The sequence below is a fragment of the Theobroma umbraticum genome, unplaced genomic scaffold (genome assembly GCF_002168275.2).
Source record: "Theobroma umbraticum cultivar Fairchild unplaced genomic scaffold, ASM216827v3 scaffold_130.0, whole genome shotgun sequence".
Lineage (NCBI taxonomy): Eukaryota > Viridiplantae > Streptophyta > Magnoliopsida > Malvales > Malvaceae > Theobroma > Theobroma umbraticum.
The window spans coordinates 516864-531301 of NW_018397264.1; the positions used below are offsets into that span (position 1 = coordinate 516864).

The 14438-nt window shown below is 31.3% G+C and overlaps 2 protein-coding genes across 3 annotated transcripts; one reads left to right on the forward strand and one right to left on the reverse strand.

The window, feature by feature from the left end:
- The first annotated feature begins 6 nt into the window (after positions 1–6).
- LOC110422019 (uncharacterized) lies at positions 7–3695 on the forward strand. 2 transcript variants are annotated; one of them, XM_021435779.2, is made up of 8 exons: positions 7–84; positions 944–1558; positions 1941–2087; positions 2156–2272; positions 2355–2576; positions 2697–2924; positions 3063–3281; positions 3375–3695. In XM_021435779.2, exons 1-8 carry the CDS (start codon positions 13–15, stop codon positions 3546–3548), a joined length of 1794 nt encoding a protein of 597 aa, XP_021291454.1. In that variant the 5' UTR covers positions 7–12; the 3' UTR covers positions 3549–3695. The 2 variants fall into 2 exon arrangements, with proteins under 2 accessions (XP_021291454.1, XP_021291455.1); XM_021435780.2 differs by having other exon boundaries at positions 2415–2576.
- A 2056-nt stretch (positions 3696–5751) lies between these two features.
- Positions 5752–6633, reverse strand: LOC110421942 (non-specific lipid-transfer protein 3-like). Its single transcript, XM_021435673.1, has 2 exons — positions 6134–6633; positions 5752–6038 (listed from the first exon to the last, which is right to left on the reverse strand). The coding sequence occupies exons 1-2, from the start codon at positions 6490–6492 to the stop codon at positions 6029–6031; spliced, it is 369 nt and encodes a 122-aa protein (XP_021291348.1). The 5' UTR covers positions 6493–6633; the 3' UTR covers positions 5752–6028.
- Positions 6634–14438: the final 7805 nt, after the last annotated feature.

Below are 14438 nucleotides of genomic sequence, written 5' to 3' on the forward strand. Positions count from 1 at the left end.
AGAAAAAGTACAATGAGGAGATCGACAAGGAAATCTTCCATGGGATTAGGATTAGGGGTAGAAGAACCCCTCAATTCAAATTCGGTACTTTCATTTCCCATCCTACATTTTCCTTTGTTTTTTATACTCTTCCAGTTCCAATTTCCCAGGAAATTGCTGAAAACAGAAAGAAATTGAAATTGTGTAATTTTGTAACGTTTCTGCTTTTCCAACCAAGTGAAGAATTCAGTAGAATTTTTAGTTGAATTTTCTGGGAAAATTTTCGTTTTTGGTGTGTTTCTATTCAGTTACCAACTCTTTTGGTACTAATCTTCCCGTTCTTTTACATAATTCTTTAACTGCTTGTACCTTATGAAGTATAAATTTTTGTTTAGATTTTATTTAATATTTTAGCAAACAAACGCAAATTTCTTTAGTTATCATAACTTAACTATGCTGTTGTCGAAAAACTTAGGCTTCTTAATCACAGTCTTGTTGTAATTCTATTGTTGAGTAATTGCAAATATTACTGTTTTTGACATTTACTATAAGTTTTCTGGTAGGAAGCTCCCATCAAAGACATTCTTTTAAGTAGTTCAGATGTAAAATTTTCAAAAAGGAAAAAAAAATCATACATATTATTGAAGCAGCAGTTTTGAATTGTTAGTACTTAGTGTTTGACTTAGCAATTAAAGTAACTTTGCAAAGCTCATGTCAATATGCTGTCAAGCTGCTTTTTTTCTTTAATATGTTATATGTTTTTTTGGCTGTGTTTAAGTTATTATTAGGCCAAGTAAGAAAACCTTGTGCTGAGATTTAGATAAGAGGGTGAATTGTTCATCCCATGAACAAGAAGTTAAAATTTAATGACGCTTTTATCTTCGACTTTCCATAATTTTTTTTCCTTTTTTCTATTTAATTTACAAAGATGCATTTTGAGGGTTTGCTATGCAAATGTGTGCAGATTGGGAGTTTTAGCACAAGATTTTCCTTGTCATCATTTGTTAAGCGGGTGGAGAAACTCACTGATGATCAAAGAAATGCCGTAAAGAAAGTGGGTTTTGGCAATCTGCTTCTCATACCAAATCAGATGCTGAGCAAGAATTTGCTAGTAGAATTGATGGAGAGATGGCATTCTGAGGAACATGGTTTTATGCTGCTTCCTGGCATGGTCAAAATTACACTGATGGATGTTGCTTTAATTTTGGGAATACGTGTCATTGGTGATCCTATACTCCTTAGAGAGGATGAAGCTTTTTCTGATCTGGAAAGTGATTATGGAGCTGCTTTATGGAAGAGAAAGATCACAGTTGCATCACTTGAAAGTAGACTTGATTCACTTGGGGAAACAGTTAATGAAGACTTTGTTCGGACGTTCATACTCTTCATGTTTGGCACTTTTCTTTTTCCAAATGCAAATGGAAAAGTGGATTCTCGTTATCTTTCTTTTCTTAAAAATTTGGATGATATTGGTCACTTTGCATGGGGTGCAGCTGTTCTAGAGGACATATTCATGTGGTTGAACAAAAGAAAGGAGTCAAATGTGCAATACGTCGGAGGTTGTCTTATACTTCTTCAAGTAAGTTCCTATAATTTATGGGTCCAAGGAGTCAAAAACCTGTGGTTTCTGCATGGATTCTTGATTCATTAAGAAGCCAGTTAAGGTTGGAAAATGTGTTATGTCCATAACAGCTTGTTGTTATGGGAAGAAAATTCTAATGATCTCTTTCCTCCTTTCTTCAATGATTGAAAAGGAAAAAAACAGGAGGCGTTGGGGGTGGGGGGTGTGGGTCTTGGGCTGTTATCTTAAATTGTCCACGGTACAATTTAAGGACGCTCAAATTGCCAATGTGACATTTTAGAAAGGTTTTGGGGACTCTAGTTTTAGATGTGCGATCATGTAGGGTTTCCTCGTGTAAGTCATCCTTAATTTACATGGTCTTTTTTATTATTGTGAATAGATATGGTCTTATGAGCACATGGACCTCGCCCGACCAGACTTGATAGATAGCTACATGACATTTCCCCGTGCATGCCGATGGGAAAATAGTCGGTCTCATCAGAGACAATGGTTCACTGCAAAATTTAGGGAATTGCAGGATCATCAGGTGCAAAGATCACTAATCATCAATTATTTTCATAGCTTTCAGATGCTAATTTTAAATTTGTATACTAGATAACATGGCAGCTACAACCAACTTCTGAGGAGTTAGAATTTGATATTGTCAATGAGTTATTGGAGGTTGAGAGTTCCAGTATAGACAACTCTTCAGATAGCGGTTCAGTTATTAGTGTGAGTTTCTTGCTTAATTGTATTTCTGCTGAAATCCTTAAACAATTATAAAGCTTTCAGTTTCTGTACTTTACTGTTAAAGGTTGTTGGACTTCAAATAGAATCAGATGTGCATCATTCCACTAAAGTACAAGTACAACAGGGAAAAAAGGTCAATTTGATGAAGCAGTTAGAACTGTCACGGTTTTTTCCGGAGCTGCAAACAATGGGCTTTCCATCAGAGTCATGTCCTGTGGCATTACACAAGGAACGTGTGGAGCTATCATCACAGTGCCAGAACTCAGAGAAATTGACTGGAGGCAAGGTGAGTTTTATGTTCTCTCTTTCCATGTTTGCAGTTGAGTTATTGGTTATGAGTTTCTTGCTTAGTTGTAGTTGTGCTGAAATACTTAAACCACTACTTAATAGTTCTTTACTGTTAAAGGTTGTTGGACTTCACCTAGAATCAGATGTGACTAATACCGGTAAGTTACTAGTACAAAAGGGACAAGAGGTCCATTTGAAGCAGTCAACGGCATTTCAACAGAAAGCAGAAGTGCAAATAGAGGAAATGGAATTTCCATCTACTTCATGTGCTTCTGAATCACATAAGGAGGTTGTCGAGCTATCATCACAGTGCCAGAACTCAGAGAAATCGACTGGTAGTGGCAATGTGAGTTTTCATCTCCTCTCTTTCTACTCTGTGTTTACAAATAGTGCAATTGACTTATTGGTGTGAGTTTTTTGCTTAGTTGTACTTCTGCTGAATTACTTAAAACAATTACTTGATAGTAATTATTTACTGTTAAAGGTCATTGGACTTCACCTAGAATCAGATGTGACTACTACCAGTAATGCACAAGTACAAGAGGGACAAGAGGTCCATTTGAAGCAGTCAATATCATCAATACAAGGAGTGCAAACAGAGGTTGTGGCTTTTCCATCACCATCATGCGTTTCCAAATTGCACAAGGAGTGTGGAGAGCTATCATCACAGTGCCAGAACTCAGAGAAATTTATGAGTGGCAATGTAAGTTTTCTCCTCTCTCTAAGTACCTTTTCATTTGTTTCATTCTTGATAGTTACTTTAAATAAACATAGATATATGATCTTTGTTCTTCAGGAGGATGAATTGATTAAGAGAAATCGGATATTGGAAGTTCAAAATATGGAATTGAGGAAAGAGATCGAAGATTTAAAATTGGAAAACAGACAATTAAAAATGTATTTCAGTTCCACAAATGATCTGGTGACTCGACTAGAAGGGCTTGTAATGGATGAGACATACTCATCATAGTTAAGATGAAAATATTTATCAAATGCTTTTCTTCTCTCATTGTTTTCATCTGCATATTTTATTAGTTGGCAACTGCACGCTAATGCCACCACTGCGTATCTATCAAATCCTTGATGATGCATGTGATCAACATTTGATTGCACTGCATGAAATGTAATTAGGTAAGCTTTGATTGTACGTAAGTAGTTTTGTACTATAATTGTGTCAACATGATTATGATGTGGGGATTTTTGTGTCTAATAGATATAAACTTGTTGCACCTAAAAGTTTCATCAACTTGTTTACTTAGCCATGTTAACAAATTAATTTTGTAGTTCAACCTTTTTAACTCATTTAAACTTATTGATTGGATAATTAATAGTATAATAGAATTCACTAATTAGTCAATTAACTATTTGTTTTTTAATTTGTAAGTCTCTAGGCTTCACCCAATTACAAGAATAATGCTTGAAATATTTCAACTAATCAAGACATATGCTTAGGTGCTGATTGGCACTGTATATGGCACGGTGGCAACCACAACCTTATACTTTGTTTATTTTTGCTACTTGTCTTTTCTTTTTGAAAGTGTAAAAAAAAAAAAAGGTGTATTAACATACAATAGTAAAAACTATTCTTAAAGGATTATAAACGAAATATCTAACTTTATTAAACAAAATGAAAATTTTTATTTGCATATAGATTGCTTATTTGCTTAGTTTTAATGAATTATGATTTGGCGTTTTACCTTTTACTTTGTTTTATAAGAGGTTTTGAAGAGGCAAAAAGCTAAAAGCCTAAAATCAAGCGTAGAAAATAACAACTAAAGATAGAAGTTATTGATTTTTTATTTTTGAACGAATATGTTGGTAAGTTGGTATAATATCTGAATGTGCCTCGATTTCTATCTAAAATGCATTTATACTTTTCAGCTTTTAATTTTATGGTGTTCAATAAAGTCTAGACACTCATATTTAAATGAAATGACAATAATTGATTTTGATGTTGGGTGCAATGCCGTCCAACGAAGATAACATACGCTGCTCGAAGCCACATGGCATTTTTAAAAAGTAAAAAATTAGTTTCTGTATGAGGAAACTTTCTTAAATTATAATTATTTAAAAAGATTTGGATTTTAAATGAAAAAATCGAGAGGTTAAAAACCAAAAGTGAACTTTGTTATTAAGGGATTAAAGCCCCATACTTGGCTTGATGTGTTTGAATGGCATGTTTTCTTTCAAATTTTCTGTCACTTTAGTTGCCAACCTGGTGAAGTAGTGAAGTACTATTAACAGAATTTGCCTTTAACAAAAATCATTGAGTTTGTATCTATTGAATGCTCTTTAATATGACTGGTGGTGACCGTAAATGTTGAGGGGTAATGTGCCATCATATTTATTGAAGGTAGTTTTAGCTAATGTGACTTGAATTAATGAAAGCAAAACTTTGAGTTTTAAGTGTGTGTCGTTAAAGTTGAATTTCCTAGTCACTGTCGTGAACTAAAAATTAGAGTGTTATACGCTGGAAAATAAAGAGAGAATTTTTAAATGAAAGTTACAGCCACCGTTCTCTATTCTATTCTCTACTTATGCAGAATTCTAACAAACAGGAATTTAGCAAATCCAATATAATCTGTGTGCTTAGATAAAAAATCATCTCTAAAGACTAGCCAACAATACAGCGCACCACACCAACCTTTTCTACGTCTTTATTATATGTCAACATGGACGGTGGTACATTGCCAATGTCAATTTGGTTTCGAGCAATCCTGCATGCCGCTTAGGATTTAATATGGTCAGCGATTTACGCTTATGATGTGTGGCCTTGTAGGGTTATCCTTTCTTTGCCCTTTCTTGTTAAAATTAAATTTATTGAACATCAACGTCGCATGATTGCACATGATCGAGCTGAGGCTACCTCTTGGGAAGAAGCCTGACTTAAAAACTTTTTCTAACAAAGCATTAGATCTTCTCTGCTTTTCTTCTTCTTATTTGAAGCGAACATGCATATATTGTGTACTATGTATGATATTAAAACTAATGTTTTCGGCGAAGTTACTGGCAAGCCTGTAGCTGTTGGAATTTTCGAATGATTATGGTAAGGATCTAAATCTAATATTGTTTCGTTTTGAAATGATCCTTCGTGGTAAGGGGAAATTAAGCCACGATTATGCATAATTGTTAGTCATTTGATCGTTGGTATAATGGAATTTTCCTGGACACAGTTGCAGAAAATGCAGTCCTTTTAAATGTAAAGACCTGACTAAACTTAATAGATCATTAGAGATAAAGATTACATTTGAACGCGCAAACTGGATCTAATTTCAGGTTTTGGGAAGCTGAAAACAACACCAAGACAGCTTCTCTTCACCACATTAGTGACAAACACTATTAGTACACTAAAGCTCCCCTAGAGAGAGCCCCTGTTGGACTCAAACCGCCCGCTTATTTCTCCGTACTTGATCCTGCTGAGCCTACTCGGCACTCGCTGATCCATCAACCTCACTGCACCCTGCGACACACAGCAATCAAATACAGAAATTATTATACGATTTGTTATTAAGCTATAGGATGCAAAGGGATCATCATGCTAGAGTTCATATATACTTGTTGCAGTCGGTGGAGGGGCTGATGGTGTAAGGAAGATGGAGACCACATTTGCCAGGGAGGCCGGCTGCCTGACCAAGGTTGAAGTTCGAGTACGAGAATCCATTGACAGCTGATTTGATACACTTGCAGACATTCTGGCGGTCAGCTGAGGTCTGTGCCTCACCGTAGAGCGTCTTGACCCCATTGCAGCAAGTGTTTGGCAGTGGTCCGCCATATTGTACGTAGGAAACGCACGGGGTTAAGTCCCTCATCACGTCGCCGCACGTCACTGCTGCTCTGGCCTGCAGGGTTGCACTCACCACCATGCACACAACGAGCATCAGGGAAGCCAACTTCAGGACCCCAGAACTAGCCATGATAACTCTGTTTAGCAACACTCTGAACAAATTCTTTTTTTGGCTCAAGTAGTTGGTTAGAAACCTCTATTCTTCTCCTTGGACGCTACTCTTGAGTTCTATCCACTCCAAAGCTGGTGTTTATATAGGGAAGTAGAAGCAAAGTGGGGATGGCTTGGCTAGTTCAGATAGATATGTATTACATATAGTTTCGTTAAGAAACGTAATTGGTAGTTGGGTTTAATTTATTGCTTTGATGGATACGGTTGAGTAATTAAATGCTGTTATCAAAGATGGAACAGATCTGGATTCAAATAAATACCCATCAATTACCGCGTCAGAAGCAAAATTTTTCAAAAGAAATTACTCCAACCATGTCAACTGAATAGTAACCGTACCATCATGTCATAATTTATCTTTTTATTACCATTATTATAATAAATATGTACACACCACTTCTTTAATTAAACTATCTTATTTTCGTTTATCATTTACAATTTCATTTTATTTTTATTATACATTATCAAGAGCAAGGCTCACATCGTTTGGTGTTTAAACCCAATTGCATTTTCATTGTACATATTTTGTTTTTGGACCTTGTTAGTTTGAACTATATTATCCTAAGTCTCGTGTAGCCTTGGGTTTTGTTTAGATCTCATCAAGTCCAAGTGGTGGGAGTCTCTTTACAGATAAAAACTACAGATTATTAAAATTATAACAATTATAAAAATATATATAATTAAAAGAAAAACGAAAATGAAAAATTAACAGGATCTGAGGACTTGCTCCTTCCAGTCCCATCGATCCCTTGGAGTAGGTTTAATGCAGAGCCAAGAAATTAAGGAAAAATCTTCTGGTCCTTCCTCGAACCCAAACAACAGTCTCAATGTCAGACCAAAATAACGCAAGGATAGAGACAAGATGCAGGTACAACCGACTCTATGATTGGGCTAAACCCCCTCTTCATTGTCGCCTTTGCCCCCTTTTGCCCTCAATCCCCACAATCCAGACCTCCGATCAAAAAATATAATTTTTATAATCTTTTCTAATCCTTTTAATAAAATTTTAAAAGTTTTTTTGATTTTTTAATTTTTAAAAAAATTATCACTTACAATTTTTTTAAAATTCCATCATTAGTTTACCTCCATTAACTTTCATAATTAAAAAGACACGTATATAATATTCATATTATTGTACTTATTTAGAAATAATTTTCTTTGTGAAAATGAATACTCAGATTCTCCCCCTCTCGCAGCATTTTTGATAAGATCTTATAATTATTTTTACTTAAAATTTTTTTTAAAAATTGTCATTTACTATTTTTTTAAAGAATTCTCGATTAGGAAAGTTTTATCTAAATGACCATCATTTTTCATTTTTGTTCAATTCATTCAAATAAGACTTTTAATTTTATCACTTTTATTATTTTTAGATTACTATATCTTAAACAATTTCATAATTTAAAAAAATGAATATAAATAAAAACTGGATGGGTTACATAAAATGATATAGAAAATATATCTCACACTATTGGGCTGTCAACCTAAAAATGTGGGCTAGAAGGCAAACATAATAGGCTTTGAGGACCTAGGTTGCGTGGGATCAAGTTTGACCCATTTTCTCCTTTCGTTGCTCCAAAACGGGGTAGTTTTGAGGGGCCATAGAAGTCCTAAAAACTCTTTTTTTTTACTTCATTTTTTTACTCTTTTTTCCTCTCTAAATTTCCATCTTCTCTCTCTAGTTCATCCTAACCAAGATTTCGAAGGTGTTCCACCGTCTTCATGGAAGTTGCTATATATTGAGTAAACACAAAAACCCCTATCTAATAGGCTCTAATTTTATTGTTTCAAAATGCATTGATAGGTCTTTTAACTTTTTATTACCATTAGTGAACAATTATTTATAAATATAAAAAATTATAATTACTTCCAAATAATTAAAAAATAAAAAAATATAAAATAATTTAATTAAATAATAATTTAAATACTTTTATTCAACGGGTGTCAATATAAAAAATAAAACGAAAAATTGTTCTACTTTTGTTTCTTAGCATATCTATGCTCAAATCTATTTCACATTAAGACTTTAGTCTTAGTTATCATTACCTTTTAAGTGAGTTTTTCGTTTTTATTTTCTTAAATAGTTATACACATTTCAAAGTAAAAAAACAAAAAAAATAACAAAGTGCAAGTACCATCTTCATCGTCATCGTCTTCGATTAAATCCGTGAAGACAAGTGAAACTAGGAAACATGAATCCATTGAATTTGTAGGATTTTCTTAATTTACTGTTTTTTATTGGTCAAAATACCCACCATTTTTGTGACATTAACGCTAACATGACACATTTTGGTGAAATGGTATCGTCATGATGACGTGACAATACCACATGGTAACAATGTGATGACGCGGTGGTATCATGTGGTACTAATATGATGATATAGCAATGCTGACATGACACTGATATGTTAATATAGCAAATCAAAAAAAAAAATTAAAAAAATTATATCATATCATAGGGACTAAATTAAATAAAAATCTATAATAGATAGACTAAATTGTACAAAATTGAAGTGACTGAATTGAAAAAAATATTTAAAAAGTGTAAATCTTTAAGTAGAAGATACATAGACTTATTAATAAGCCAAATGTTAGATTGTAAAAGATTTATGGTTTTAAGAAATATATATATAAATATTTTCTTACTTAATCATTTTATTTCACAATAAGTATATTAATTTATCTATTTTACAAAAAATAAATTTAAATTTCCTTTTTATAAAAGAATTTAATATTTTATATACTTATAAAAAGATAACATTGTCATGTACACAAACCTTAAAAACATTTAGAATTAAGGTTTTGTATTCGCAATTATAAAAGGCAATAGATACTGTTCTCCTTGACCACCCCTCAGTCTTCTTCTCTGTTTTTTTATTTTCTTATTAGAAGTTTAATTTACCAATTAATTGTTACAAAATTAGGACAATGATGACAAATTTATGTTTTTAGATTCTAATTACAATTTCTTTCTTAAATTCTTTTAACTTAAAGACCAAATAGCTCTCTAATGGTAATATTTATGCGTGCCTGAGCCTCATTGTTTTTTATTTTTTATTTTTAAAAAATAAAGAAAGGGGATATGGACTTAACGATAATTATAAAAATAATTTTTCATTATTGTTTGCTTAATTTGGGCACAACAAACCTCTTATTACATTTACAGAATCGAAACTACCCCACCCTTCAAATTTTTTGTTTATTTTTTATGTTTTTATTTTGTTTAATATTTCAAGTTAAAATTTTTAAGCTGAAATTTTTTAAATGAAAAACTGCATTTATAATTGATAGAGGTAAATATAATTGTAAATATTTTGTACCATTTTATTTTATATTTATAAATTTTTTGTAGATCTAAATTAATAATTTAAATTTAAATTTAGTAGAATTTGATTGTGGTTTTTAAATTTAAATAAAATCGTTTTATAAGAAACTTTAAGTAAATTTAAATCAAAATCTAAAAACGTAAATCTGTCATCATTGGCCTAATTTCATAACAATTAATCGATGAATTAAACTTCAAATGAGAAAAACAAAGAACGGAGAAAAAGATTAAGGGGTGGCTAAGGAGAAAAGTAGCTATTGCCTTTTATAATTGCGAAAATGAAACTTTAATTCTATGTATTTTTAAGATTTGTGCAAATGACGATGTTATATTTCTATAAGTATATTTTCAAGATAAAATATTAATTTTTTTTTATAAAAGGAAATTCAAACTTATTAATATATCCATTATGGAATCAAATGATCAAGTAAGAAAATATCTAGATATATTTCTTAACATCATAAATCTTTTACACTTAAATATTTGACTTATTAATAAGTATTGTATCATCTACTTAAATATTCATATTTTTTAAATATTTTTTTAATTTAGTCCATAAACACTTTAACTTTATTCAATTTAATCCCTACATTATAAATATCTATTTAATTTAGTTTCTATGACATGATACAATTTTTTTTTTGAAATTTTTTTCTTGATGTGTCACATCAACATTGTCACATGACACCAACAAGTCAGCATGTCAATACCACATTAACATTACCATGTTATCATATCATTACCATGTGGCACCGCTATGTCATTGCATCGGTGTCATGTGGCATTGTCACTCCATCATGGTAGTGCCATGTCACAAAAAATGTGTCATGTTAGCATTGACATCTTCCCATTTAATGTTAAAATTCAATGTCGTTAGGGATAAGAATCAAATTGAAGTAATTTTTAAAATTAATAGATTAAATTATTTTAATTTTAAATATAAGAACTAAATTAAATAAAATATATAAATACAGAAACTAAATAAGTACTTTAATCATTTTTTATGAAAAAAAAATTAATATAACGAAAATATTATATAATTAGATAGGATAGAGTGTTATTTATCTTATATTAATAAGTTATATAATAGATCTATATATATGTATAAAAATTTTCTTTTACTTAATAAATATATTTTTTATTAAAAATATTGGTCCCTAATTATTTCCATCAATTGGTGACATTTGTAGCTAACCTCTCTTTTTCCTCTTTTGGTTCAGCATGGAGCGTGTCACTTGGGTTGGCAGGAGGCAACTAAAAGGTTTCCGTTTTATGGTTCAGCATTGCTCTACCGATGGGATGGATGCACAAAGGTAGAGGGAGGAGGGTACTAGGGTTCTCGTCTCTAAAAGTTTTCAAATTTTATAATTTTATAATTATTTTTTAAAAAAAATTATAATTTTATTTCTAGAAATATTAAAAATATTATTTTCGTCTTCACAAACTTAATAGTCCTACTCGATCGCTACCGATGTAGCCGTGCAGGTAGAGACGAAGGGAGGGAGACTAGTAGAGGCCCCGACCCCTCCTAAACTTTTAGAATTTAATAATAATTTTTTTAATGTTATATTTTATTCTTTATATTTTTATAAAAAATTATAATTTCATCCCTATAAATATTAAATTTTTTATTTTCACCTCTTCATATAAAAAAATTTGATTTCGCCACTCTATGCAAGTCCTCCCCCAACCATGTCTTTCACTTTTTTTTGAAAAAAAATGTATATGAATATTATAATAATTTATAATTTATTAGTGCTAATGGGCTCAAGCCACTTGAGCTTCATGTTCCAAAAACCCAAAGTTGGGACTTGGTATGATTTTAAAAACAATGGTACAAATAGGGAAGGCCCAATTACAATGTAGAGATGGTCTAAATTGATAAAACTCAAAAGTAAGGTTAAATGGGCAAAACAAGGATCCAATCGGCTAAAAAATTGAAAGGACATGAGCCAGATTAATAAGTTTCAAAATCAAGATTAACTAAGTCCAGTGATAATATAAAAAATAAAATAATAATAAGTTCTTCGGAAAAAAATAGAGTAATTGCGTATATCCTTTGCCAACTATCTTACCTTCGTAGCAATATGCTTGTGCTCGTTTCAGTAGCAAATAGTTTTGTGCAGGTGCACTTTGCTTCGGCTAGCTGACGGCATAACCTGGAACATATGGTTGATGCAATTTTGATTTACAATCATAGGGAAATATATAATCGTATATCATCACTTTCTAATATGATTCTTTTTTATTTCTTTGGAGATTACTGCTTACATGCATGTGGATATCTAAAAAAAATTTGGCTGCTCCTCTGTCAATGTACATAGATTGAGTTCCTTCTGTCTTTTATTCTTTATTGTTTTCTCCTCCATTTTTATTTTCCTAGACACTCAAAATGTAATTCGTGGCTATATAATAAGTTTGTTCTATTTACTCAAACTTAATTTTATAGTTCTTACAGTACTAACCAATTAGTTTAATTTAGTTTTGAATATACATTTATATATGTTAATTTAGTTTAGTCTATATTCTAATTATTTTCATTTTATTTTGTAAACTGCTTTTGTTGTTGTGTCTTGAAATTAGAATTCACGAACATTTTGTAAGATAATAACTTTTTAATCAATCAAATTTAGAAATTTATTTATTTTGTTTTTATCACATTTCAGTGTATTTTAATTTTTATGTTATTACTTTAAAAGTAAATGTAAAAAATTCAAAAACATTAAAATAGTGAAAAATTAGAAAAGTCACTCATAGAATTTTTTTGTTGAAAATTTTAACGAAATTTAAACTTTTACGATGAATTATTGATTAATTTTTTTATAAAATTTAATAATATAAAAAAAATTATTACCAACAAAACTTTTGAGTATTATGAATGAAAGGTTTTGCTGGCAATGATTAGACTATTATTGATGGAAGGCATTACAGACTTAAGAATTTCCAATAAAATTTTTATGAAAAATTTAGTGAAATTTTTTTTTTAAGTGAATTACTCCTTTTTAAGAGAGTAAGTTCGAAGTTTGATTTTTCCCTTTTTTGTACTTCTTCAAATATATACATACATATATATATATATGTACATATATATATATTTATATATATATATATATATTTTCTCTCTGGAAACTCTTGTATCCAAAACAAATAAAAGACTTTGATTGTATTTCCAAAAGAATTTTAAATTCCAATTCAAAATTTATATTTTCATATTTAAGCATTCCGAAGTCGATCCTTGGTGGTTTTGATATCAGAGCCATTCCGGTTCAAGAGGTATTTTTCTAAACTGAAACTTTTGATTTCTATTTTCTTGTCTGAGTTCTGGTTTTAAAGAGTCTGCATGCATATTGTGTTGATTCCTGCTGAGCCCTTGAGAAACAGTCCATAGGAAGCCTAGGGTTGGCATTGTCAGGACACATTTTTCCCTGTAGGCAGAAACACCACAGTTCATCTTACTCATAGAAGCCCCACCATGTAAGATAAGAAAATCTGAACTTCAAAATGTTTTCGTTCTTGAGAAACACCTCCTGTTCTAGTTCTGGATCTAGTATTCAAAACCCAGAAATCAATGAAGAAAATGTTAATTATGAAAATATAATTCAAGAAATAGATAATTGGGAAATACCAAGAGTTACCCAAAGCCAAATTTACAAAACATCAACTTTTCATTCTTTACATCTAAATTCCTTTTGCGGATACCTTATCAAAACTAAAGGAAAGGGAATCCCTATCCAAAACCAGTTTGAAAATATTCCTTTACTGGACCAAGAAACTATAACCAAACTAAAAAATCAAAGCTATAATTACATCCATTTCGGATTAATTCAAGTAGGAGCAAAACCATTAACCAAAGAAGGGCTAGACACCTCAATATTAATTGTTTTAAGAGATAAGAGACATCTCCAATTTAATGATTCCTTATTAGAAACCATAGAAACAAGTCTGTGTAGAGGACCAATACATTTCAACTGTTTTTCAAATTTCATGGTTTCCCTAAATGACAGAAATATATTAAATTCATTAACACTTCAAATACAAACCCATAATTATAAAATGATGCCTGGATCTGAACCTTTAACTGTTGTTTACAAACTATATTACAAAGCCATGTATTCTGTAATAAACACTAAAGCTTTAATTCACAGTCCAAAAGGAGAAACATTATTAATCCAAACAGATATGACTAGGTCACATACTGTCATACCTATGACAATCCAGTGGCATGAAGTACAACTTCCAAACAGATGGAAAATAGAAGGAGCAACAAATCCTGTTCCCATACAAAATACAGAAATAAATCATGTGGCACAATTTAGAGATGGTTCAGTAGAATTTGTCTTCAACAGACCACCGAGAGTTCCATCCAGAAGATCTTTTGAAATATCAAATGTAGGATCAACTTCAAACATAGGGACAAATTTTCAGACAGCCAGAGCCTCTGTATCTTCACTCCCTACAATTAGAACAAATTTACAATCTGTAAACAATTCTCCAAACATACCCCAACCAATCTATAACCGACAAGAAACTACCCCTTCAAATAGCCCAAATATGTCTCCCACATATTCATCAATGACTAATAA

Excerpts from the sequence above, each read along its gene's own strand:
- LOC110422019 (XM_021435779.2), top strand. The coding sequence starts at position 13 with ATGAGGAGATCGACAAGGAAATCTTCCATGGGATTAGGATTAGGGGTA. Across the intron at positions 2,088-2,155 it reads GGGAATTGCAGGATCATCAG|ATAACATGGCAGCTACAACC; the intron begins GTGCAAAGATCA and ends TTTGTATACTAG. Across the intron at positions 2,925-3,062 it reads AATCGACTGGTAGTGGCAAT|GTCATTGGACTTCACCTAGA; the intron begins GTGAGTTTTCAT and ends TTACTGTTAAAG.
- LOC110421942 (XM_021435673.1), bottom strand. The coding sequence starts at position 6,492 with ATGGCTAGTTCTGGGGTCCTGAAGTTGGCTTCCCTGATGCTCGTTGTG.